We start from the raw sequence: 27810 nt of genomic DNA on the forward strand, positions 1-27810 counted from the left end.
GGAGCATGGGGGCATGGGGGTTATGGTGTGTATAAGTTGCACCATTACAGTATGGGACAGGCTTGATGCTCAGCTGGTTTATGTCCTTGATTTTGTATGTTCGTAAAGTCCTACCGAAACAGCAAAAATTTCAATGGTGTCGATTTTAACCTCCTCCACCCCGGCCTGGTGAGAATGGTGCACAGAAGGGGTTAAAATCAGGCTGCCTCCTCTAAGCGGCCTGAGGTCGCACCATTTCTACCCGGCAACATCTTGCCTTCACTGACTTCGAAATTGGCCGAGACTCGTGCTGCAGGTGGGCAAGGGCCTCATTTAAATGGAAAAGTCACGGCCTGATTATGACATCGGTGCCGTGGCGTGATTTTTGCCAAGACTCTGGGAGGCTCGCCTGGCATCAAACCCTTCCTCCCCCACTCGTCCCTCCCCACCAGAGAAACCCGGCGACACGCAGCAGAGCGGCCAGAGATAAGTAAAATGTTTGAATCTTCGGAGGAGCAGGGAGAAAACCTGGGGCCTCTCTTGACCTGGCCCTGCCTCTCCCTCCCCGCATCGACATCTGTTTGGGAATCCCCCACCTCCCTCCAGCACTTGTCCTGAAGCCCGTTACCCCAGGTCCCTGGCAGCAGCCGGATCCGACCTCCCGCCAGCCTTGACATCGCGGGACACTGACATCGATTATTCAAATGTGAACCTCGAGCTAAAATCAATCAGGACCGCAGTTACTTCATAACTGCCCGGTGCCGCCATTTGCTTCGTTCCTCTCACTCGCCGCCCCCCCCTCACGCCCCCCCCCCCCCACCAACCCATTTACAATCTGGTCTTTCTCACAGCCTCTGTACGGCTGCTGCAAATTCACTTGTTTCAAGTCGTGATGTCTGAGTAAATGTACCCTGTGTGCTTCAGTGGGCTGATAATCACAGTGATTTATGCAGATAATTATAGGGATGGTTCTACTTCGTGGAGCTGGACTGCTTGATAAATGTCTTGCACAGTTTAAAATAACATAGTTTTAAACAACATTGAGTTAGGTAAGTGAAAAGATTAACAACGCTGTTGCATCCTGCAGGAATTAGGAGTGTCACATGCAGTGCTGCCTGCCTTTCACTTAAAAACTGAACAGTAACGCTCCCAGAGAGATGACACGTGCTGCATACATGTGCAGGAAGCAACGTGTGTCATCTCCCTTGGGATAAAACGGACAGCCAAGAGACTGCTTGTGTGTTGTCCTTTGTCCATTCATGTAAACGAGCTGTCCCAATTCCTTAGCTACCTGCTGCGACATTGTTAACTTATTTAGCCCTATTAATATTTTCTAAGGTTTTAGCTATTATGTTATTGTCATTGCGGTCTGTGTTTTATTTTACTGATGCTTGCTGTTCAGATCCAATGGGGGGTAGGCGCGGTGGGGGGTGGGGGCGAGGCGGGGATGGGGTGGGAACCAGTCAAGTAAGGCACATTGTGGTATGAATTTAGTCGAAGTAAATGTGTTGCCACGGGGACTTAAGCCCAACAGCGCACTTACGTACAAGCCTGTGAATTTGATGGGCAGAAAAAAATTAGCTCAGACCTGCCCCACACTTAGGAACATACGAATATGAAGGATTGGAAAAGGCCATTGAATTCCATCTGACTGGTCCCAATTCTATTCTCCTGGTACTTACCCAACTCTTTCTTCAATTAGTTGATACAATCAGTCCCATGATGCTTCCCTTGGCAATCCTTCCACCATCTGCATAAAGTCTGTCTTTTCACCCTCTTCTACGAAAGAAAGAAAGACTTGCATTTCTATAGCTCCTTTCGCGACCACTGGACATCTCAATGCAATGAAGTACTTTTGTAGTGTAGTCATTGTTGCAATGTGTGAAGCTTGTGGCTGTTAGATCTGTCGCCATGGGGCACCAGGCTGCAGTTTTACAGTTAGGAATTATGCTTGCGACCGATTTCCTTTCTCAGCTGTGCTGTAATGAGCAACGGTACTGGAGGTGGAAGTGAGTGTGAGAGTTATATTTTCCTTTGCTCCAGGTGCTGTTCCTGTGGATATTCCCGAGATTATTCCATTCAGTGTGGGGACGTCCTGTCGCTGTGACATCACAACAATGCTCAGCAGTGATGGGTATATTTATGAAATGACTCTGGATCACAAGGTATATCTATCTGCATGATATGGCGCACTATCCACACAGTATTGTAATACAGGTTGGACCTCTCTGGTCCGGCACCCTTGGGACTTGACTGGTGCCGGACCAGAGAATTTTCCGAACCACGGGAGGTCAATTGGTGACAACGCTGCTGACAACAACCTGATCGCATTCTGCGCATGCGCTGTGCAGAAACCTACTGCGCAGCATTTAGTCGTCGAGAGTCACTCCGTTTTTTTTAATCCTCAGGCCCAGCTTTGGCACCTCAGTCAGCCGCCTGGCCTTCCCTTCCCTTTCCTTGCCCGGCCCACTTACCTCAATGAACACCAACACCTCAAAAAAACACAAATAAACACAAAGAAAACTAGAGATTGGAGATAATGTGGAGGATAAAGTCAACCCTTACCCACGCTGATCCTTACCCACAATCCTACTCCCGGCGCCAGTCCGTTTTGAGCCTCGAACAGAGCCTGACTGGTGGAAGCAACAGCCTCATCACACCGAGACACACACACACAACCCCCCAAAACCGTGCCCCCCCCCACACACACAAACACACAGACAACAGCCCCCCGCGACCACAGCCCCCCACATATACACACACAACAGCTCCCTGAGACCACGCCCTCCTCCCCCCCCCCACACACAAAACAGCCCCACCCCCGCCAAGACCACGCCCTCACCCCCACACACACAGTGGCTCTTGCAGCGTGGAGTGTGCTATGGATCCTGAGATGGAGAATCAGAGCCTGCCTTCCTCACCGACGCCCCCCAGCCCACCCCCGGGCAGGTCAGAGCGCTTTGCACAATGCACAGACACAGTCTCCCCCGAGAGAGACAGAGAGAGTGAGAGCGAGCTGCAGGCAGTGCCATAGTGCAACATGTGCGCGCTCTGTGTCTGTGGCTCTCGCACGCAGTCTGTGGGCGTGGTCCACAGCACTGACAGTCGCTCCTGCCAATCGCCACACAAACTCACTGACTGACAGTCGCTCCTGCCAATCGCCACACAAACTCACTGACTGACTGTCACTCCTGCCAATCGCCACACACACTCACTGATTGACAGTCGCTCCAGCCAATTGCTGCACACACACACGCACTGCAGCAGCACCCCAGCCCAGCCCAACCCAGCCCGCGCACTGCAACACCGCTTAAAGGGGCAGCCCACCACACAGCCCGGCCCAGCACCTTGCACACTCACATTGCAAAACTTGAAAATGTCGGCTCAGCCCAGCGCTGCAGCTGCAGCCTTCAGAGCATGCGCGCCTGCCGCCAATCAGGCAAAGAGAGGCCTCGGCAGCGAGGAGCACCTGTCAAACCACAGCAATGGACGCCACCCACGCCGGGACTGATGCCGGACCAGGGATGTTTCCAGATTAAAGAGTCCCGGACTGGAGAGATACAACATGTACACTGCATTGAAAGAAAGAAGAAGTTGCACTTAAATGGTGCCTTTCACGACCTCAGGATGTCCCAAAGCGCATTACAGTCCATGAAGTACTTTTGAAGTGTAGTTACTGTTGTAATGTAGGAAACACGGCAGCCAATTTGCGCACAGCAAAGTCCCACTAAGAGCAATGTGATAATGACCAGATAAGCTGTTTTTTTAATGGTGTTATTGGAGGGATAAATATTGGCCAGGACATTCTGCACTTGACCTGTTCATTGAAGATAAAATATAAAACCCTGTTTGGTTACCATTCTGTTTTGCTGTTAATGTCTCCCTCTGTTTACAGGTGCCCTTTGTGCGTTTTGTTCATAAAAACAAAATAAGTGAAATTAGAAGGTAAATGGAGGCTGCATGACGATTTTTTTTACAGAAATAGAGGCATGTGGGCTGCTCTGTGCCATGTTAATCCTTCAGAACAAAATGACAGACAGAAACAAATTGTTCTGCAGGAAGAAGTGTTTACTTTATTCGATTGCAAAATGTTCTCTATTCAGTACATTGGTTGCTGTGATACTGAAGACATTTAAAAGCCCATCGATTTTTCAGCTCCAACAATTATTGTCCCGATGCTCTAATCCCATCTCAGCAATGAGCAAATGGTCTTGTGGAGGCTAAATGATCAGTCTGAGTGAATGTTCTGTGCCAGCTAACTTGCCTTGAGCAATCGCGACATTTCCTGTCTTTAGTGGGCCAAGTGAGCATTCTCAGCAATGACATACCAATGACTCCAGTGATGTAGGCCCCGATTTTCAAGGGGGGTGGGTGGAGTGGGTGGGGATTGGTGCGCGAGAGCCTCAAAGCGGACGGCGCACCCGGAGATTCTGGGGACGTGGAGGCCCGAACCATCTTAACGCAGGGCCTCATTGACGTAAAAGTGGGAATGGCTCCCGGAGCTCAGTGAGCGGAGGGGACGTCAGGGCGAAGAGGGAGAGCCCCGGTCTGGAGATCGAGGGGAGGCCGTGGCTGGGAAGGCCCAAGAGCTCCTCACGGGGCCGGCAGGGAGCACTCCTGTCCCTCCAGGCCCACAAGAATTTCTAACAGACTGACCTTGACTTCTTCTGGCCAGTCCCATTTCCCGCCGTGGTTCAGCTGCCGGGCTGCAGACAGTGCAGGACTCCTCCCCCCACCCCCCCACTTCAGGTTAATATTATTTTGAATGTCAAGTGGGTTTTAGCGGGAGACTCGTCAATGGACTGATTCACCGTCATAAAACCGACGGCGGCTGAGAACACGGTGGGCTGGAGCTGGCAAGTGAAGTTTTCAGATTTTAACCTGTCCTACGCACCATTCTTGCAGGCGAGAGAGGTTTAAAATCCCGGCTATAATTCCTAGATCAAGGAGCAATCTGGTCCTGATTTATTACTTTGTTTTATGTTGGTTAAAAAAAACTTTGTGGTGAATCACAACTAGGATGGTAGAACATAGTGCATGAAAATGCAGATTGTATTGAAAACTCATGGATGAGGAAAGCTAGGTCTGAACTGTGCCACATCCTAAGTCAATTCTTATCATTTGGTTCTGAAGATACTGCATGAAGAAAAGGTTTCTTCCGAATGGGCTTCCTTATCAAATACACTGTGCATTTGATATCATCGATCTTGAGCAGGACTCCATCTTCGCTGTTGCAGAGTTAATTGAAATTGTGTCCGAGGTTGTGAGCAAATATCGTTTAGCTGCGGTAAGGATGTGACTTGGATTTTAATTTTAATTAGACTCGTTTGGGATTACATATTAATTCACTGTCCGTTCAATATTATTTCACTGTCTATGCTACTTTCAGGCATTTCGGTTAATTTATTTGGATTAAGAAAGCATCCATCCTGTCTGTGTGTGCACTGTCATTTCACAGTGGGTCATCGCTCCACTGTTCGGCATGCTATTTTCTGCTTGCTACTTCTGATACCTTTGAAAGAAATGTCACAATATAAACTTACTCAGTGCTGTTAAAAAAAGACAAATCCACATCGTAATACAGGTTGGACCTCTCTGGTCCGGCACCCTTGGGAACTGACCGCTGCCGGAACAGAGAATTTTCTGAACCACGGGAGGTCTCACCGAGCCCCGAAAACCTCCGTCACGCTCCAGCTCCGGCTCAGGCTGCGAAACTCTGGCCTCGCTCTCTCTCCGCAGCAACGAACACGGAGAGTCAGTAAGCACGGGAAACCGGGATGCCACCCACACAAAGTAGCAGTTGTGCGCTGATCACCGAGAGCCAGGAAGCACGGGAAACCGAGGCCGAAGCCGAACCATGGATGTTTCTGGATCAGAGAATCCCGGACCAGAGAAGTCCAACCTGTCTTTATACGATCTGTAGCAAAACAGTGCTGAATATCACCTTACATTGGCAGCTCACACTTAAGGCCAGGCGGTTTGGTACTGCCACGAGGTTAAGTCTACCATGGTTAAACTGGATGCCTCTGTGAAAGCAATACAGAAAGGTCATCAGCGACATTATGTTAATATTACTGCTGTAATAGTTTCCTGCTGATAACATTTTTGCAAATATAAAGGGTATGAATGACCATGTGAAGCTGCTACACATTTCAACGAACCGTGGAGCCAGGAGATTGGAATTGCTCTGCACAATATCAAGAACGAACACATCAATATGTTTATTGTAAAATTGCAGATGGTGGCATTTCATGCAACCAGTTTCACGGCTTGCGAAAACACAGGACAAAGGGAGGTTACACGAGCATGTGCGTTACCAGTTCGCACAGCGTGACTTCAACCCCTGAAGGTGGAAAAGTGCTTCCATGATGCAGAATTTTCCCGGCCCTGTTCAATTTGCTGTGACATGGAATGTATTTACTTTGCCTACAGAGAGAATTCCAGAAGTTTGTGGTTGATTCTCCCCCGCATTCAATGTCTGCTTATGGCTGCTGGAATGCGATGTCACTAATGCTGACTCCCAACATTTCCCTGGAGTGTAACAATTGTCCCAAGACGTCGGAGGAAAATGATTGTCAAGGAAGTAGAGCTTTGATCTGGACGAAACTGCTCTGATAGCCTACTGCTCAGTGACGTAGGGGACAATTTTCGGCATCATTGGGCGCCCGGCAATTGTTTTGGTGTAAAGGGTCAGTTGAAATTTCCCCCAAGTTTTGGCGCCAGCACCGACTGTCAGCAGCAGATATTTTGGCGGCAGATATTTTGGCGCTGGTCTGCGTTGAAAAGGGATTCTGCGCCTTTTCTGGCCATTTAGGCCAGTTTCCCCAGCAACGATTATTTTCAAGGTGGCGCAGAGAGACCTTAGACCCCGTTGTAAAAAAGCCTACCTTAAGTGGAGGAAATCGGCGCTGGCCCACTGCCGAAGGTCCTCTGCGCCAGACTGAACAACAAACTCCAGGCACATTGAAAAATAAACTTGCAGAAGAGCCTCTGCCATTGTCACAGAAGAATTTAAAGCAGCCTTGCTCAAAAATGCATTACTTTAACTTTTCAGATGGGCTCTAATTTTTTGACTTCATTGATGTAGAAGGTTTTTCTGTTTCTTGTTGCCCTGAACAGAAATATTCATGATTGTATGGCTCTGTGCTGCAATCAGAATGCTGCAAACAAATTTCATTTGATCTTTAATGAAAACTCGTCGATCCAATTCCAAATTTACTCCGTCTTCCAATGGGACATAAACCATGATGAATTATTGCAATAAGAGAGGTAGTTTGCATGTATAAATTAGGGAGGAAGCATATTTACAGAGTCATCTAATGAACACTTCAATTCTGGAAGGCAGAGCTTAAATTTACAATTACAAGACTGATGGGAGCAATTTTCAACTTTGCCCCTAAGGGATCACCTGGCATGCACAGCGAGTGATTTGTTTTTTTCCAGCGCATGCGCAGTGATTTTTCGCCGCACACTACAAGCTCCGCCCCCAGAATTGGCTTTGGGTAGCGCAACGCTAAAAATAACTTCTGCTTCGTGGAAAGTGCCGGGTTTTTTTTCGCTAACGGAGGGGGGAACGTACGTGATCGTACGTGGGCGCCAGAAATCGTGATTGTGGAAAATCGGGGCTCTAGAAAGTCAGAAGTTATGTACCAGCCCACTTTAATCTACTACACGGAGCATTACGAAGTTAAGCCATTAAACATTAAGCCACCAACAGGAAAAAGTGAACTCCATAACCTTTCATATCCCTTGGGCTACATTTCAAAATGGTAAAAAAAAACACATCTCCATACACATCGAATCATAGCACAGAAGGAGGCCATTCGGTCCATTGTGCCTGTGTCGGTTTTTTGAAAGACCTATCCAATTAATTGAGCGTTACATTACAGTTTAGGTTAAATAGTGCAAAAGGATTTGCATTTGACTTCTTTACCAATTTTAATACATTGTAATAAGAGAAAACAGTAATACAAGTATAACCGCATATGATGAAAGATAGCAGCCAGCAAGGTACTTTAGTTGTCTTCAGTAATATTTTATCAGAAACATTTTAAATGTAAGATTACACTTTGGTCTTTTTCATAACGGATTGTAATCTCTTTTAAAATATTTGTTATCTGAACAGAAACAATACAGGCAGCTGATTATTAGTCACACACTGTTGGAAGAAACTCTCTTCAGGAATGGAAGTTCAGCATGTGGCTCACAGGATCACTGTCCAAAGGTATTTTTTTATATAAGAACGTAAGAACAGTGGAGCCTGTTCCGCTATGGCCGATCTGTGCCTCAGCTGCATTTATCCGCCGTTGTTCCGGATCCCTTAATAGACTTAACTCATAAAAATCTATCAATCTCAGCCTTGAGAATCTCAATTAACCCCCAATATCCACTGTCTTTTGGGGAGCAAGTTCCAGATTTCCACTACCCATTGTGTGAAAAAGCACTTCCTGATTTTGCTTCTGAATGGCTTAATTTTAAGATTATGCCTCCTTGTTCTGGAGGTCCTGGATTCTACTACCAGAGGAAATAGTTTCTCTGTATTATAGAACAAGGGAGTGAGATTTCCCCTGTACAATACATGCAGGCCTCTCAGGACCTGGTGCCATGTCAAGGCCAATTTCTGTATCAAGCCCATCCTCTGCAGGATGAGTATGTAAATTCTGCAGTATGTTTGTCCAGAGTTGAGAGACATCTCATTCTCAATATAACAAATATATATATTTTTTAAATGATGAGGACAGTGCTAATTGAGTGGCTATTCTTTGAGAATCCCTATGGCCTGCCTCGAACTCGTGCAGTCTGAAAGCAGCTTCTCGGAGATGGGCAAGGGTGGTCTGACATTGAGATTTCTTCCAACCATCATCATCATAGGCGGTCCCTCAAAATCGAGGAAGACTTGCTCCAACTCTCAAAGTGAGTTATTAGGTGACTGTACAGTCCAATACGGTAATTACAGTCTGTCACAGGTGGGACAGACAGTGGTTGGAGAAAAGGGTGGGTGGGAGTCTGGTTTGCCGCACGCTCCTTCCGCTGTCTGCGCTTGGTTTCTGCATGCTCTCAACGATGAAACTCAGCACCCTCCCAGATGTTCTTCCTCCGCTTAGAGCAGTATTTGGCCAGGGACTCCCAGGTGTCGGTGGGGATGTTGCACTTTATCAAGGAGGCTTTGAGGGTGTCCTTGAAACATTTCCTCTGCCCACCTGGGGCTTGCTTGCCGTGTAGGAGTTCCGAGTAGAGCGCTTGCTTTGGGAGTCTTGTGTCGGGCATGCGAACAGTGTGGCCCACCCAACGGAGCTGGTCGAGTGTGGTCAATGCTTCAATGCTGGGGATGTTGGCCTGATCGAGAACACTGACGTTGGTGCTTCTGACCTCGCAGGGGATTTGCAGGATCTTGCGGAGACATCGTTGGTGGTATTTCTCCACGATTTCAGGTGTCTACTGTATATGGTCCACATCTCTGAGCCATACAGGAGGGTGGGTATCACTACAGCTCTGTAGACCATAAGCTTGGTGTCAGATTTAACCCTTCACCGGAAATGGTCAGAGTCATATACCCGGCACGTTGACCTGCCTTTTCACAGCTGCTGCTGCATCCTGCTGTTTTCCAGCGTTTTCTGTTTGTGTTGCCCATTAACATTTGTTACTATTAGGCGAGACATAAAATAGGCGTCAGCATGTATATATACACACACCTTTTCTAATTGTGGTTGTTCCATTTCATTAGCCTTGTTGTGTCGGATTGTCATTCGATGCTGTGTCCCAGCAACTGGAAGAATTCTTGCAGCTGAATCCACACTTTGATGAATGTATCACACAGTGTTGGGAATCACTGACAATTCTACAAAAGCTATTTGTGGATTCTGCTTTCACTGTAAAGGTAAGAAGAAAAAGCCTTACATTAGGGTACATGTATAAAGCATCTTATACTCACCAATGTGGTAGATTCTTAAGTGGCCCAGCAGACCACTCAATTGTATCAAACCGCTACAAAGGATATCTTCAGGGTGACTAGGGATGGGCAGCAAATGCCGGCATTGCCAGCGACACCCACATCCGGAGAATGGAAAAAACATACAGTCTGTTTTCTCATTTGCAGCTTACTCAGCTGTAGAACTTTAGTTGTGCAGCTTTTCTGCTTCATGCAAACCTACCAGAAATGTTATATTTTGTTAGATGTTATAACCATCTTCAGCCAGAAGTGCCGAGTGGATGATCCATATCGGCCTCCTCCTGAGGCCCCCACCATCACAGAAGCCAGTCTTCAGCCAATTCGATTCATTCCACATGATATCAAGAAGCGGCTGAGCGCACTGGATACAGCAAAGGCTGTGGACCCCAACAACATCCCGGCTGTCGTACTGAAGACTTGTGCTCCAGAACTAGCCGCGCCTCTAGCCAAGCTATTCTAGTACAGCTACAACACTGGCATCTACCTGACAATGTGGAAAACTGCCCAGGTATGTCCTGTCCACAAAAAGCAGGACAAATCCAATCCGGCCAATTACCGCCCCATCAGTCCACTCTCAATCATCAGCAAAGTGATGGAAGGTGTTGTTGGCAGTGCTAGCAAGTGGCACTTACTCATCAATAACCTGCTCACCGATGCTCAATTTGGCTTCTGCCAGGACCACTGGGCTTCAGTCCTCATTACCACCTCGGTCCAAACACTATATTAATCGTAAAATACACAAAAAAACTTTTAGCTCCTTTTCAGTCCTCATGAGAGTTTTCTACTTACAGCCCAGGGTCCAGTTTAAAACATGAGCTGCGTTATGACTTATCTGCTTAATATCTGTCAAGTCAGGTTGCCTCCAGCGCCACCTGGTGTTCCTTCCCTGGGCGAGCCACCACCCCTCTCACTCGATCACCGACCTTCCGCTCTGTGATGGATCTGCACCCTTGCCTGCAGCTCACTCCTGATCCCCTTTCTCTCCCCACACTTCCACAAAATCCCAAAGTCTTATCCTGCTGCTTGGCTCCTGTCACACATTCGATGCCCACACCCGTTCACTTCCTGACGTCTGCTCCTTTGACAGTGAGCAACACTGGGGGAAGATGGACTAACTTAAAGGAACTACTTCTTTTAAACCTGTTGACATAAGCAGAATAACTAACAGTAAGCTGTTGAATGTGTCATTAAACCGGCGAGTGGGATCTATGCAATTTGTTTGGATAAATTTCAGATTCAACATCTATCTCCCACTTTCTCACTTCCATTTGTCTCTTAATTTACACTTTTTCTGTGCAGAGCTTCTTGGCTTCTGGTTCCAGTTTCACCATCAGTTTCACTGAGAGCATCAGGTACAGCCCAGACTAACTACTTAATCTTAGAGAAGCATTTCTTAGTGTAGGAGCTGGGATGTTTCCAGTGCTTCTGCTTTCCTGCTGTGGGGAAGCTTGGGTTCTCAGGAGCACAGACCCTCTTCCTCATGATCTGTCACACAGCTGATCTCTTTTCCAGCTGAAAGTCACCCAGCCTAACAGCAGGAAATCTCCATGGGATTGTAACACTATTGGACTGGGCAATAAACAGGCATTTACTGGACAAGTTCGCATGGCTGGAAGACATTTACACCACAGGGAAACCCGCCACTAACATCCAATTGTCTTCTTGAAACAGGAGGTGATGGGATAATCATAAATAACCATCTGAGTCAGAAAGTTGTGGGTTCAAGTTCCCCTCCAGAGATTGAGCACAAAAATCTAGGCTGACACTCCAGTGCAGTACTGAGGGAGTGCTGCACTGTTGGAGGTACCATCTTTTGGATGAAACGTTAAACAGAGTCTGCCCTCTCAGGTGGATGTAAAAGATCACATGGCACTTTCGAAAAAGTGGCTGCAGATAACATCACTAAAACAAATTATCTGGTCATTATCACATCGCTGTTTGTGGGAGCTTGCTGTGCGCAAATTGGCTGCCGCGTTTGCCACTTCACAAAAGTGACTACACTCCAAAAGTACTTGATTGGTTGTAAAGTGCTTTGGGACTTCCTGAGGTTGTGGAAAGCGCTATATAAATGCTAGTCTTTCTTTGATTCATACGTTAATTGTGCTTGTCGGCATTAGCAGTGATAGATGATGTCTATAAACCTCATCAAGTTGAAATGCTCCATTCATCAGCTTGCCATGACTGAGCAGTTGCGGCCCTGGAACAGGGACCTGAACGGGACGTTCAAGCTGCTGCTCAAAAGGAAAGGTTATTGAGCAAACACAAGCAAAGCCAGCACATTTGAGCAAAGAGAACAACTTGAAGAGCTGAAAGGGGATTTGAAATTCTCCACAGTAAAGCCTGTCCTTACTGAGGGGATTGTTTCTGTGCCGGAAGCCGTGAGCTGGGAAACCAGTGAAAGGAATCGAGTTGGCAGGCACAGCGGAGGCGCTGGCAAACCTCCTTGTACCAGTGTGGCACGGGACACCTCACTGGAGCATAGCAGTTCAGCACAGAGCCAGATTTTTCCAACTGCTCTCTTTTGAGGTTTCAGCGAAGGTTTAAATGGATTTGTTTTTCTTTTAATAATTGCAAAAATTACTGCACAATATTCGATATGAGGTTTGATTTTCTGCATTGTCGCATTTGTCAATCTTGATATAATACAGTCGTTTCTTCTCTCAGAGGGTGGTGAATCTGTGGAATTCTCTGCCCCAGGGAGCTGTGGAGTCTGGGTCATTGAATATATTTAAGGTGGAGATAGACAGATTTTTGAGCGATGTGGGAGTGAAGGGTTATGGGGAGCGGACAGGGAAGTGGAGTTGAGACCAGGATCAGATCAACCATGATCTTATTAAATGGTGGAGCAGGCTCGAGGGGCCTCATGGCCTACTCCTGCTCCTATTTCTTATGTTCTTAATCCTGTGCACTGGTGAGGAGCACGACTAAAGTGAGTAAGAGTTCTTTACTGACGCTACACTATTCTACTTGCAATGTACAACTGGGAGAGCATTGTGAACACGCGCTGAAGCTCCACAATGCTGCTTGTCATGTAAACTATACAACTGAACACTGAGGTGCTGGAGATGCACTGTAATTTGTTTGCATAATTGTACTCTTGATGAGTTGCTGAAGTTTTGATGAATCAAAGCTTTTGTCTGCAGTTAATTTTAATAGGTAGCTAAACGGCATTTCCTAATTTAAAAAGGAAATCAGTGAAACTTAAATTGCCATGAAAATAGCATGAGTCGCAATAATTATGCCAAATGCAAATACACGGAGGAGTTTCGAACCAACTTAATCTCCCCGCATAACTGCTCTAAAAGTAAATTCACACAGTAAGACAGCAAGCGTGATGCTGTTTCACATTCTCATTATCTTACATTAGAACTATATTAAAACATACAGTCATGTCGCTTTACATCTGAAGGAACTTTACAATGAGCACTCACTCCCGTTTTCATGGTACAAGTGATGCTATTGCGCCTTATGCCACATAAGTGGCCTCAAGTGTGCAATGACACAGGCAATTTATCTTCGGGCATTATAAACATACTCTTGAGATTTCTATAACTCCACTGAGTCTGGGAGACATCAGCCACCATGTCTTTCGTGTATTGACGTGCTAAGGGCATTCCTTTCTCACAGGACAATTGCTTTACACTTTGCACTGTTGCTGTGATCAGGTGCAGCAGGCCTAAGGCGGCCTTGAGCTGTCAGAGGATGGGGGTCATGCGGGGCCACCTTCCCCTGACTGCACCCAGTGCCAGAAAGCAGAGCAGGAAATGAGGAGTGCAGCATTGGGGCTGCTGTTGGAGAGAAGGCCTCAAGACTCCCAAGGGCTAGAAATCCGCTGGGATACCACCCCTCGCGAGGGTCGGAACAGGGACGGTAAAGGGTTGGCAGCCGCGAGCGCCGGCATTCGCATCGCTCGGCAATTTCAGCGTGGCAGTACCGGCGGCACAGAGGAGTGCTGCCCAGGAGTGTTGCGCCCTGTGTACAACGCCCCCGGTATCGACCCGCTTTCAAAATTTGGTTTGTGCTGCACCCGTAGCGCCCCGTCTCGTCCCCGCTAGAGAATGCTGGTGTGCAGAGCTGTCCGAGCAGCGGTGAGCGAAGGAATAAGAACATAAGAACATAAGAACATAAGAATTAGGAACAGGAGTAGGCCATCTAGCCCCTCGAGCCTGCTCCGCCATTCAAAAAGATCATGGCTGATCTGGCCGTAGACTCAGCTCCACTTACCTGCCCGCTCCCCGTAACCCTTAACTCCCTTATTGGTTAAAAATCTATCTATCTGTGACTTGAATACATTCAATGAGCTAGCCTCAACTGCTTCCCTGGACAGAGAATTCCACAGATTCACAACCCTTTGGGAGAAGAAATTCCTTCTCAACTCGGTTTTAAATTGGCTTCCCCGTATTTTGAGGCTGTGCCCCCTAGTTCTAGTCTCCCCGACCAGTGGAAACAACCTCTCCGCCTCTATCTTGTCTATCCCTTTCATTATTTTAAATGTTTCTATAAGATCACCCCTCATCCTTCTGAACTCCAACGAGTAAAGACCCAGTATACTCAATCTATCTACTGCGTGACTGCGTGAGGTAACTTTGATTGTTTTTTCTTATTTTTGTGATTTAACTTGATTTGGGGTGATTAATACATAGGGAATGTTTTTTGTTCCAACTTGTTTTCTTCTAGGGAGGCCTCTCTTAGGCTATGAATCCGGCTCTTTAGCTCGAGATATTCAGTTGTTCACCCGGCCTAGCACCCTAAGATCAGTGTGGAACACTTCCCTTAGCGCTCAGCTCCACTGTCAGGGCGCAGCGGTTGAATTTTTGGACTGCTGACGCAAACCATTTCCCGGCGCTAAATGTACACACTGCCCAACATTTACGCCTCAAGAAAACTGCAACCTAATTTCCACCCCAAAGATCTTCTGAGGGGGAGGAGAAGAGAGGAAACCGTTGATCTTCGGGCTGCCACCTCCTGAGGCCTTCTGGTCTGTTGGGGCCCCAGTGCAAGCACTTGTGACAGGCGTCCGACTCGCGTACCCCCGGGAAAGTGAGGCGGGAGACCAGGAACATGAGACAGAAGGCTGGGAACAGCCCTGCTTGCCTCATTTTAACATGCTAACTCTGTGCACTGGTCTATTCCAGGAAATCCCAGCAGTAGGGGCGGAAAACCGGCGTAAGGTATCCCAACCCTTTTTCCTCTTCACTGCACCTAGGAAATTGGTGTTCCCCAGGTTTAACAATCATTACTTATCACACAGACTTCAGTTTGGAGCAATTTTTCATAAGATGGGACAAGAAGGAAGATTCTGTGTACTGACTATCTTCCTCACCTTTTCTGCTTTACTACAGGTAGGAAGTTTACGTGGTACAGAAGAAATAAACCTGAAGCATTACGAAGGTTTGCTTTTCGCTTTGTACGATGCAGCTGGATCTGGCCTTCTGGTGTACGGAGGGCAGTACACAAAACTAGTAAGGTGTTTAAGAACTCTTTCTGAAAGAGGATAGGCACTTTGATAGTTTGTTTTAATTTTGTGTGTTTAGTTTTTAAATTAAGTTTAAGCCCTTTGTACCTTTAGAACTGCAGCTCCACAATCGAGCCAACCTTATGTTTTTCAGATACGCGGTACAGTGCCTATCCAGGGCCTGGTACTCCTGTACCCTCCCAAATCTTAGCCAAAATGTCGATGCAAATAATGGTTGAAAGTGGCAACAGACAATTCATTCATGTTTAACTTGGTTCTGAGCAACTATCTCACTCGAAACTAGTGGGGGGAAGTGATACAGGGACTTAGAGAGTTAAATTGTGAGGAGAGGTAAATTAAATATTGGGAGGACCGAACCCATTGTCTTTGGTCCCCGCCACAAACTGCGTTCCCTAGCCACTGACTCCAACCCTCTCCCTAGCATCTACCTGACACCAAACCAGACTGCATCCTAGGCATCGTATTTGACCCTGAAATGAGCTTCCGGTCACATATCCGCAGCATAACTAAGACCGCCTATTTCCATCTCTGTAACATTGCCCGCCTCCGCCCCTGCCTCAGCTCTTCTGCTGCTGAAACCCTCATCCATGCCTTTGTTACCTCTAGACTTGACTATTCCAACGCACGCCTGGCTGGCCTCCCACATTCTACACAATGTAAACTTGAGGTCATCCAAAACTTGGCAGCCCATGTCCTAACTCGCACCAAGTCACGATCACCCTTCACCCCTGTGCTCGCTGAACTACATTGGTTCCCAGTTAAGCAATGCCTTGATTTCAAAATTCTCATCCTTGTTTACAAATCCCTTTATGGCCTCGCCCCTTCCTATCCCTGTAATCTTCTTCAGCCTCACAACCCCCCCGAGATGTCTGCGCTTCTCAAATTCTGCCCTCTTGAGCATCCCTGATTCCAACTGCTCAACCATTCTGTTGTCTAGGCCCTAAGCTCTGGAACTCACTCCCTCCTAAACTTCTCTGCCTCTCTATCTCTCTTTCCTCCTTTGAGACGCTCCTTAAAACCTACCTCTTTAACCAAGCTTTTGGTCATCTGCTGTCATTTCTTCTTCTGCGGCTCGGTGTCAAAGCTTTCTTGAGTATAGAAAACTAATGGAATGTCAGCCTTTATTTCAAGGGGGCTGGAGTACAAAGGGTTATAAAGCTCTGGTTAGACCGCATCTGGAGTACCGCGTTCAGTTCTGGGCACCACACCTGAAGAAGGATATATTTACCTTGGAGTGGGTGCAGCGCTGATTCACCAGAATAATACCGGGGATAAAAGGGTTAAATTATGAGGACAGGTTGCATAGACTAAGCTTGTATTCCCTTGAGTATAGAAGATTAAGGGGTGATCTAATTGAGATGTTTAAGATGATTAAAGGAGTTGATAGGGTAGATAGAGAGAAACTATTTCCTCTGGTGGGAGAATCAAGAACGAGATGCCTTAACCTTATAATCAGAGCTAGGCCGTTCAGGAGCGAAATCACACACATGGTAGTGGATATGTGGAATTCACTCCCCCGAAAGGCTGTGGATGCTGGATGAATTTGAACTTTCAAGACTGAGAGTGCTATATTCCTGTTCGGTAAATGTATCAAGATATAGCGCAAACACGGTCAATGGCGTTGACGTACAAATCAGCCACCGTCTAATTCCATGGCGGATCAGGATCAAGAGGCTGAATGGCCCACTCCCGTTCCTAAAATAGGCCAATTAACAATGCAGAGCAACATTGAAAACTTTAGATTGTACCTGGAGTCCTTTTGAGCTTAATGAAGCAAAAGATTTTGAAGTAATGCCACAGCAGTGGGAGAAATGATTAGTGCACTCCACCCTCATCAGTGACTAACCCAGGTAGTACCATATCTGCAACAGAAAGCACTTTTACACGTGAATAAGTGTCCCAGGAGACTGGCATTCCAATGGATACTCACTACCCTTTGTGCTTCTCTGCCTCCTTCATTTTTCTTTTGTAACCACAGCAAATTGAGGCCTGTTGGAGGCCTGAAACCACTGATTGACACACAGTTTGTGAAGATGATCCCTGGGATCAGAGGCTTTAATTATGAGGAGAGAAACTCAAACTCAAGCTCTTTATGTTAAAGCAGGAAAATTTAAGAGGAGATCTGATAGGGTGTTTATTGTTATCAAGGGCATTGACATGAAAACTAGGGGAGAATTTCCACTGGTCATTGTGATGGTAGCTAAAGAGCATACATCAGCAAAAGAATTAGGAGAATTTCTTTTAATGCACAAGGGTCTCAGAGCATGGAATGCCCTGCCAGAAACAGTGGTAAAAGGAGAATCCAGAATAACTTAAAAGAAAAGCAAATAAATATTTGAATAAGAAAAAAATTAAACAGTCTACTCTCAATCATCAGCAAAGTAAGGGAAGATGTCGTCGACAGTGCTATCAAGTGGCACTTACCAATAACCTGCTCACTGATGCCGCCAGGGCCACTCGGCCCCAGACCTCATTCCAGCCTCGGTCCAAACAGGGACAAAAGAGCTGAATTCAAGAGGTGAGGTGAGAGTGACTGCCCTTGACATCAAGGCAGCATTTTACCGAGTGTGACATCAAAGAGCCCGAGTAAAATTGAAGTCACTGGGAATCGGGAAAGACTCCCCACTGGCTGGAGTCATACCTAGCACAAAGGAAGATGGTTGTGGTTGTTGGAGGCCAATCATCTCAGCCCCAGGACATCGCTGCAGGAGTTTCTCAGGGCAGTGTCCTAGGCCCAACCATCTTCAACTGCTTCAGCAGTGACCTTCCCTCCATTCCTAAAATCAGAAGTGGGAATGTTCGCTGATGACTACACAGTGTTCAGTTCCATTCGCAACTCCTCAGCTAATGAAGCAGTTCCTGCCCGCATGCAGCAAGATCTGAACTATATTCAGGCTTGGACAGATAAGTGGCAAGTAACATTCGTGCCACACAAGTGCCAGGAAATGACTATCTCCAACAAGAGAGTGCCTAACCACTGCCCCTTGATATTCAATGATATTAACATTGCCGAATCCCCCACCATCAACATCCTGGAGGTCACCATTGACCAGAAACTTAACTGGACCAGCCCCATAAATACTGTGAGTGCAAGAGCAGATTAGAGGCTGCGGCGAGTGTCTGACCCCCTGACTCTCCCAAAGCCTTTCCACCATCTACAAGGCACAAGTCAGGAGTGTGATGGAATACTCTCCACTTGCCTGGATGAGTGCAGCTCCAACAACACTCAAGAAGCTCGACACCATCCAGGACAAAGCAGCCCGCTGATTGGCACCTCATCCACCACCTTAAACATTCATTCCCTCCACCACTGATGCACCGTGGCTGCAGTGCGTAGCATCTATAAGATGCACTGCAGCAACTCGCCAAGGCTTCTTTGACAGCACTTCCCAAACCCATGACCTCTACTACCTAGAAGGACAAGGGCAGCAGGCGCATGGGAACACCATCACCTCCAAATTCCCTTCCAAGTCACACACTATCCTGACTCGGAAATATCTTGCCGTTCATTCATCGTCTCTGGGTCAAAATCCTGGAAGAGCACAGTGGGCGTACCTTCACCACACGGACTGCAGCGATTCAAAAAGGTAGCTCATCAGCACCTTCTCAAGGGCAGTTATGGATCGGCAATAAATGCTGATCTTTCCAGCGATGCCCACATCCCAGGAATGAATTTTTTAAAGTATGGAGAAAGGACAGTGGAATGGGACGGAATGGATAGCTCGTTGAGGGCCAGCACAGCCAGTTGGGCCGAATGGACACCTTCAGTGCAGTAAAGTTATATGATTGCATAAAGAGAATGTAAAAGATGCTTTTCGAGGTAAGGGGAGTCCCAACAGTAACTTGCAGATTCTGCGTCTCTTTTTTTACGGACCTTCAGTCACGTTTGCTGAATCTTGAAGATATCAGCCACCATGTGTCTTGTGTGCTGGTATCAATCACACATTTTTTGCACTCTTGAGGACTGTAGTTGTGCTTGCTTTGGTCCATTCCCAGCATTTGCTGAACTTGGCCTTAAATCATGTTTTTCCATCTTTGATGTTGAGCATTTCCCAGCTGTGCTGCTGTTTATATTTTTGAACCTTTTGACACTTTCAACCAGTTAACTTGTCCAATTACTGACTGCCACTTGTTCATTGCTGCTGATAACATTTCATTCTCTCAAGTTGCATGTTTGAACAGGTGATTTTAGCAGGTCACTGATTTTTGCAGAAGAACTTGCAATTCTTCAATTTTTAACAAAAGGAGGAATGTTGAGCCCTTGCTACTCGAGCTAATCTGGAAAAGGCAAAGCGGGTTGGGTTAGAAATGTGGGAATAGGAGTCGGCCATTCAGCCCCTCGAGCCTGTCCTGCCATTCAATGAAATCATGGCTGATCTGTATCTTAACTCCACTTACCTGCTATGGTTTATTATCTCTCAATACCTTTACCGAACAAAAATCGATATCAATTTCAAATTAAACATTTTCAGTTGACCCCAAGCCTCAACAGCATTTTGGGGAGAGAGTTCAGATTTTCATTACCATTTGTGCAAAGAAATGCTTCCGGACATCAGCCCTGAACTGCCTAGCTCTAATTTTAAGGCAATGCCCCCATGTTCTGGACTCCCCCACCAGAGGTAATAGTTTCTTTCTATCTACCCAATCAATTCATGAATAACCTTAAACACATCAAAGGTGTTAGGGAACATAAGAACATAAGAATTAGGAGCAGGAGTAGGCCATATGGTCCCTCGAGCCTGCTCTGCCATTCAATAAGATCATGGCTGATCATTGACCTCAACTCCAGTTTCCTGCCCGATCCCCATATCCCTTGATTCCCCTAGACTCCAAAGGGCCGAATTTGGTCAAGGCCTCCACCCGCCCAAGTGCCGCCCAAAGTGCCACTGATGGCTGCCGAGATACCTGACGGTACTTTTGGCACGATATTCATGAAGAAGATCCCTCAAAGGTCGGTAGGCGGCAAATGAGGGACTTACGCCGCCAATCTGGGCGGCAGCCGGTGAGAGCTCTCATTCTCAGCGGCAGAGGTGCTTGCCACCCAAGTGCCGCCGAGCATGGAGTCGGGCCCACAGAGGGTCGAAGACCTAAAAATAAAAATCACAAAAAAATTAAAAAACTACCGGAAGACCTTCAGAGGATCCCATCAAGGTAAGTTGCTGTGGAAAAAACAAATAAGAAATGTTCACTATCCTTTTTTCCATAATCTTCCTACTTACCGTCGGGGACAGACCAGCCTCCAGCCAGCGGTCCACCCCCGTTCTGCCGTCGACTCCTGCCCGCACCAATCTGGCATCTCGGCGGGCGGGAATCTACTTACGGCACTCGGCCTCCCGCTGATGTCAGCGGGCGCTTCCCGGTGGTTCTCCATTCCCGCCCGCTCCAGGCCACATCGAAAGTGGCACTGGGTGGATTTGCAGAGGAATGTTGGCGGCAGTGGGCAGTAAGTTAATCAATTTCGGACCCCAAAAATCTGTCTATCTCAGCCTTGAATATACTCAGAGACTCAGCATCCACAGCCCTCTGAGGTAGAGAATTCCAAAGATTTATACTCCTCTGAGTGAAGAAATTCCCCCTCATCTCAGTCTTAAATGGCCGATCCCTTATCCTGAGACTGTGCCCCCTAGTTCTAGACTCTCCAGCCATCTACTCTGTCAATCCCTCTCAGAATCTTGTATGTATAGAAGTGTTAAATTAGCCATTTAAAATATTCAAAACAAAGTAATAATGAATAAGTAATGGTCGGGTCTGGAGAAATGAAAGAGTATAATCATCTCAGCTATTTGTTTTATATAAAATGATTATTTGAACAAGAATGGCGCAGTCTGATTTACTTGTCTGTCACAATGCTGTAGCTCCGAAGTTTTGATGCCTCAATTGAGGAGTTGCCCGAGCTGTCTGCTGCCGGCCTGAACATCGACCTCCAGAAACTCGTAGAAGCAGACACAAAGGCAAAGGTAAAAGGCAGACAAGAGACAAGAATCCCAGAATCTGAGAAAAGGCAGACATTGTTGAAAATATCTTGGTTTTTTTGGGAGGGGTGGGGGAGAGGTTGTTTCTATTGATGATGAGTCAGTCCGAAAACATTTCCGTTTGGAGTTTCTGCCTCAATTATTCCCTGTGGCAAAGTAATCCATTCAGTGCCTGCAATTGCCTCTAGGGATCCATAGCTTAAATTTCCCTTTTTGTTTTTCCTTTGCTTAAAGTTGTGTCTGAAGATTGAGGTTAATCTATTGGTCCAGACTGAAGTCAAGATTTCTATGACTTAGTAAATGTCACTTAATGAGATTTGGTACTGCTACAAGTTATAAAAATGATACAAATCGATGACTGATGTAATTTAATTTACCTCCTGACTATGTTCTGCTATGGAAATACCAAAAAGAGAAAAAAAAAATACCAAAAAGAATTGCGTGATTTCATTGCAGAGGTACAAATAAGTTTTTCTCGTGTTATGCACAGAAACCGGAAAGGATGGACAAAATCTGTATCCACTGCATTCCTGACACCAGTGCGGAAATCTGTTTTAAGTTGGCAAGAAAGTTTTGGGAAGCAGGCATACGCGTTAGATTGATGACCAGACTTAATGAGGTAATGTATGGAAATCACCTGATACTCTGAGCACACAGAACGAATGGCGACAGACAAGGAGATCCATTTAATATCTGTTTATAAGATGTGGCTGATCAAATCTTGTTTACTGCAATAGGTAGTTAAGGTGAATGTACACGTATTCACCAGACAATATTCATAGCCTCTCATACTCCGGAGGCACAGCTTTATCCATAGTAAATGCATTTTGATTGCAAATGCAAGTGGGAACTTCTTAAAGCTCCAGAGGTTCAGAGTGTGGAAGGAGGCCATTCAGCCCATTGTTCCTGTGCTGGCCCTTCACTAGGGCAATCCAAAGCAGACCACTGCCCTAATCTGGCCTCATTGCTCTGTATTTTCCTCTGCTTCAAATATTTGTCCGCTTTTCCCTTAGAAGATGCAACAATTTCTGCCTCAATTACTCCCTGTGGCAAAGTAATCCATGTTCTAATAACTCTGCATGAAGAAATTTCTCAGAACCTCTCGCCTCAGTCTCTTACTGACTATTTCAAATTGATTACTCCGGTTCACTGACATAAGAACATAAGAAATAGGAGCAGGAGTAGGCCATTTGGCCCCTCGAGCCTGCTCCGCCATTTAATAAGATCATGGCTGATCTGATCATGGACTCAGCTCCACTTCCCTGCCCGCTCCCCATAACCCCTCACTCTCTTATCGCTCAAAAATCTGTCTACCTCCACCTTAAATATATTCATTGACCAAGCCTCCGCAGCTCTCTGGGGCAGAGAATTCCATAGATTTATGACCCTCTGAGAGAAGAAATTCCTCCTCATCTCCGTTTAAATCTAGCTTGTTGAGCCCCCTCAATATCTTATATGTTTCAATAAAATCACCGCTCATTCTTCTAAACCCCAATCTTCTCAACCTTTCTTCATAAGTCAACCCCTTCATCTCAGGAATCAACCTAGTGAACCTTCTCTACACTACCTCCAATGCAAGTATATCCCCCCTTAAATAAAGAGACCAAAACTGTACACAGTACTCTAGGTGTGGCCTCACCAATACCCTGTACAGCTGTAGCAGGACTTCTCTGCTTTTATACTGCATCTCGCTTCCAATAAAGGCCAACATTCCATTTGCCTTTCTGATCACTTGCTGTACCTGCATACTAACGTTTTGTGTTTCATGCACAAGGACCCCCAGGTCCCTCTGCACTGCAGCATTTTGTAATTTCTCTCCATTTAAATAATAATTTGCTTTTTTATTTTTCCTGCCCAAGTAGATAACCTCACAACTTCCCACATTATACTCCACCTGCCAAATTTTTGCCCATTCACTTAGCCTGTCTATATACCTTTGCAGATTTTTTTGTGTCATCCTCACAACTTGCTATCCCACCCATCTTTGTAACATCAGCAAACTTGGCTACATTATACTCGGTCCCTTCATCCAAGTCATTAATATAGATTGTAAATAGTTGAGGCCCCAGCATCGATCCCTGTGACACCCCACTAGTTACCGTTTGCCAACTGGAAAAATGACCCATTTATCTCGACTCTCTGTTTTCTGTTAGTTAGCCAATCCTCTATCCATGCTAATATATTACCCCCAATCCCATGAACTTTTATCTTGTGCAGTAACCTTTTATGTGGCACCTTGTTGAATGCCTTCTGGAAATCCAAATACACCACATCCACTGGTTTCCTCTTATCCACCCTACTCGTTACATCCTCCAAGAACTTCAGCAAATTTGTCAAACATGATTTCCCTTTCATAAAACCATGCTGACTCTGTTTGATTGTATTATGCTTTTCCAAATGTCCTGCTACTGCTTCCTTAATAATGGACTCCAGCATTTTCCCAACGACAGATGTTAGGCTAACTGGTCTGTAGTTTCCTGCTTTCTGTCTTCCTCCTTTTTAAATAAGGGCATTATATTTGCGGTTTTCCAAACCAGGGAATTTTGGTAGATTACAACCAATGCATCCACTATATCTGCAGCCACTTCTTTTAAGACCCTAGGATGGAAGCCATCAGGTCCAGGGGACTTGTCCACCTTTAGCCCTATTATTTTACCGAGTACTTTTTCTTTAGCAATAGTGATTGTTTTAAGTTCCTCCCTCCCTATAGTCCCTCGATTATCCCCTTCTCCCACCCCCCCAACCAGGGCGATAGACTTCCCCATTCACTATCAAATCCTTTCATAATTTTAAAAACCACAATTAAATCTCTTCATAGCCTCTCTACTCCATTGGAAATTATCCCAGTATCTCAATTTGTACCTCATAACTATAGTTTCTCATCCCTGGTGTCATCCTGATCTAGCTCTCCGCTCTCTAGCTTTACTGCCCTTTTCTATAATGGCGCGGTCAAAAGTGCACACAGTACTCTAACTAAACATTACTTAGTACAAATTTATCGTTACTTCTTTGCTTCTATTTCCCTATTTCTAAAACCCAAATTGCTTTCGGCCTGGTTGTTGTTTTCTCTACTTGTACTTTCACTTTTGAGGAATATGTATTTGAATCGTAGAACACTTTGTTTACCCACACCCTTCAGCACTTTTCCATTAAGTATCTACTCATATTACTTTTATAAATCTTCCGAATGTGTATAACGTGCATGTTCCACCTGTCTACCCATCAAGCTAACCTCTCAAAACTCCTACTACTGTATTGTCACTGAATTCCCATTGTTCCCAAGTCCAAATCAACTATATTAGCCGATCTTCCTTGGCATTGCACACAAGGATTCAAGTCCAAGTGTGGTCTTCAGGTGCAGTGTGGTTAAAAGACGGGGGATAATTGGACCAGTACTTGCAGAAGTGATTCAGTCTTCATTTTAAATTCATACCTTCTGTTCTTAATTTTATATCGTACTTAAATTTTATAAAGTAGAGTTGGTAACAGTATAGGACTTTTTCTACAGTACAGACTGAGAAGTTGAAAGATGTAAAACTGAGGTTCTACAGTGCCACTGCTGGCAGTGAGGTGTAATTACAGCATGACAAGTGTACATAGGATGTTTCTATTATAAATGTGGAGACATAAATTTATAATGAAAACAGTTGACACAGCAGTGTGACAAAAATGTGACAGCAGCAAGTTTGTTTTTGTAGACAGGAAGTACCTGCAGACATCAAATTTTAAAAATATATTATCGATACATTGAGAGACAGATCGACTGTGGCTTCACCATTTCTCCTATCTGATTGGCACCCATTAAACTTAGTCCTTTGTTTTGTGTCCATTAGCCAACTTTCTATCCTTACATTTCTCTTTAAACTTTTTGTAAGAAGACTCCCATGAGACACCTCATCTATCTAGCATAAATACAACATTGGTGTACGTAAAGTAAAATAGATACTAATGAATGTATATTCTCTGTATTAGGAAAAAATGGAAGCACTTAATCTGATTAAAGCAAAAACAAACCTTTTGTCCAGAATATGCCACTAGGTTACAGTGTTTGGACAAAAGATAAACTACTGGTAGGTTTTGGAACACTGTTTTCCCGATTACACTGAAGTTGCCCATAGTCTGTCCAAAGTTGTGGAAAAATTCTGATTCAATTTTGACTAATTCTCTGTGGTCACTTTTGCTCTGTGTCCAGTAAATGTGAGATGAGAATTTTCCACTATAATTTTAGTGGCTAATAATAGACGGATGTCTGACCACTAAGTAGTGAGTCATTACATGAGTACTTCTCTTTCCCTAAATATTAAAGCCATTCTTTGGATCTCACAAATGATCAATAACCAATCTTGATCAGCTTAAACACACTACATGCTGAGGTTTGTCACTTTACAATTTGTCAGTTAATCATGTTTATTTCACATTCCAAGATGTGACATCAGGGAGCATGTAACACAATGTCATCAACTCTTGGAAAATCGCTCTCCAGTTACAGTTGTGCAGATGATATGATGGGAATACCGCAGGTTTCTATGGATGGAAGAGTGCATTGCCTCTCTCAGCTATACTTACCATTGCAATTTTTTAATGTGCAGACTTTCATTGTAAAAGGAGAAACTATAGTACTGTTGGTGTTTTTAGATATTTTACTTCTAAATTTTGGTATTTTTGATTCCCAAATATGTGATTTCCACTCAAGTCGTTCAAGCAGTCATTTTCAATGATGCAACAGTCAAATCTCCTGTCAGGTACTCTATTCAATTCGCAGTCTGGGATGTTCAGCAACATATTCCTGTGTGGCTGTGCATTTTCATTCAATTTTGTTCAGTAAATGAACAGAAAGAATCAAAGTGAACAGAGAGAATGAAAGGTCACCGACCTGAAACGTTAACTCAGTTTCTCTCTCCACAGATGCTGCCTGACCTACTGAGTATTTCCAGCATTTTCCTTTTTTATATAAGAAAGAATTGAGTGCTGCACTTTTGTTGCCTTATGCTTTTATCAGTTTTGTTCCTGGAAGTGTGTGTTTAAAATGGAGGGGGAGGGACTGTGACTGGAATGTTTTATATAGGAAGATTCTCTCAAAATGGAGGGTGGACCGTAAAAAGAGTGTTTTACGTCGGCTACTACAATCAACACGATTTCACTGCACTTATCCTGTAAAAACATACCATTTTTATTGCCGTTCCAAGCTGTTCCAATAGTATTGGCCATTGTCTAAATATATGGCAAAATCTGACACTATTTCATTGAAGAGTTGCTCATTTGACACAGATGCACAAAATGTACATACATTATTATAATTTTAGAATATTCTGTAGAATGGGGGTAAAGTTTATTTTTCAAAGGCAGCATTTTGTTGAAACCTTAAACATTATCACTGCATTACTTAGAGGATGTGTAGCTCAAGCCTTAAAAGTCTGACATTGTGTTTTGCTTCTTTTAGAAAAAGGTTACAGCTGAAAGTCTTGAAAAGGGAAGGATATTTGTTCTGCAGCCCCAGGGTGAAACAGATTTAAAGGTAAGCACAGCACTCCCAGCCAAGCTGTCCTGTCAGTGGAATTTAATGAATGCACATAGGACCAATGCAAAGGAGTGGAAGGTCTGAAACGTAATGTCTCTCAGAAACCTGAATGCATTGCAATCTCCATCACTTGTATAGCACGCAACTGGCAATTACCGCTAACCATTTACTATCACCATAGAAGTCAATTAGAAAGGCAACGTGTTGAGTGCGCGGCTATTTTGGGAAAACTCACCTGTTCAGCAATCTCTTGCCAAGTCGTTAAGGTGCGATTACCGTAATTACTCAAAGCCTTGTACTTACCGATTTTTAAAAACTGCTGATTTCAGGCAAACTCAGGTCTTCTGGCAGCTGTTCAATAAACTCTTCGCATCTCATTAAGGTGCGATTACTGTGGCAATTTATATTTGAAACTGTTAATCAGCCCCCAGTGTGAAGCAACCGATTAGGGTTTTACCATCCCCCCCTTATATAACGGGCAAATCATGTTAACACCAACTCACCCACGATAATCGTTGGTGACTGCAATCATACAGAATTTGTTGTGGCTCAGTTTACAGGTGGTGACCTTTAGATTGGTGCTCAATTTAGAAAAGTCTCAGACTGTTTTATTAGTTGGGCTATTTTGACCTTCGGGCGACTGGCTGGTGGAGTGAGCTGGTCGGTCGGCCGCCCATTCCAGTGACGTTGAGACCCCTCCCCAACCGCCTTGTGATATTCAGGCCCCAGCCTCATTTACATTTTCTCCAGGCGATCTGCAGGCCCCAAACAGGCACCCCGACCCACCACGCTGGAATTGGCAAAGCTGCCAGCAAGGTAAATCATGGGGAGGGGGCTGGGCACAATTGCGGAGGGTTGGGGGTTACCCCGGGGGGGGGGGGGTGGCGGCAGCTCAGATTATTTTTGTGGGCTCTGA

At 45.3% G+C, this 27810-nt stretch overlaps 1 protein-coding gene across 4 annotated transcripts in view; it reads left to right on the top strand.

Moving 5' to 3' along the window:
- Positions 1-27810, top strand: part of LOC139268154 (eIF-2-alpha kinase GCN2-like) — a 126567-nt gene that overhangs the window by 74160 nt on the left and 24597 nt on the right. For all 4 annotated transcript variants that reach the window (XM_070886194.1, XM_070886193.1, XM_070886196.1 and 1 more), the window contains exons 14-22: positions 2023-2144; positions 3875-3924; positions 5113-5266; positions 8105-8203; positions 9704-9856; positions 15271-15390; positions 21260-21361; positions 21867-21995; positions 26817-26891. In XM_070886194.1, the coding sequence (XP_070742295.1) occupies positions 2023-2144; positions 3875-3924; positions 5113-5266; positions 8105-8203; positions 9704-9856; positions 15271-15390; positions 21260-21361; positions 21867-21995; positions 26817-26891 (1004 nt within the window). The remainder of the gene's footprint in view (positions 1-2022; positions 2145-3874; positions 3925-5112; positions 5267-8104; positions 8204-9703; positions 9857-15270; positions 15391-21259; positions 21362-21866; positions 21996-26816; positions 26892-27810) is intronic.

Source organism: Pristiophorus japonicus, chromosome 8 (genome assembly GCF_044704955.1).
Source record: "Pristiophorus japonicus isolate sPriJap1 chromosome 8, sPriJap1.hap1, whole genome shotgun sequence".
In the NCBI taxonomy this organism is placed as follows: domain Eukaryota; kingdom Metazoa; phylum Chordata; class Chondrichthyes; family Pristiophoridae; genus Pristiophorus; species Pristiophorus japonicus.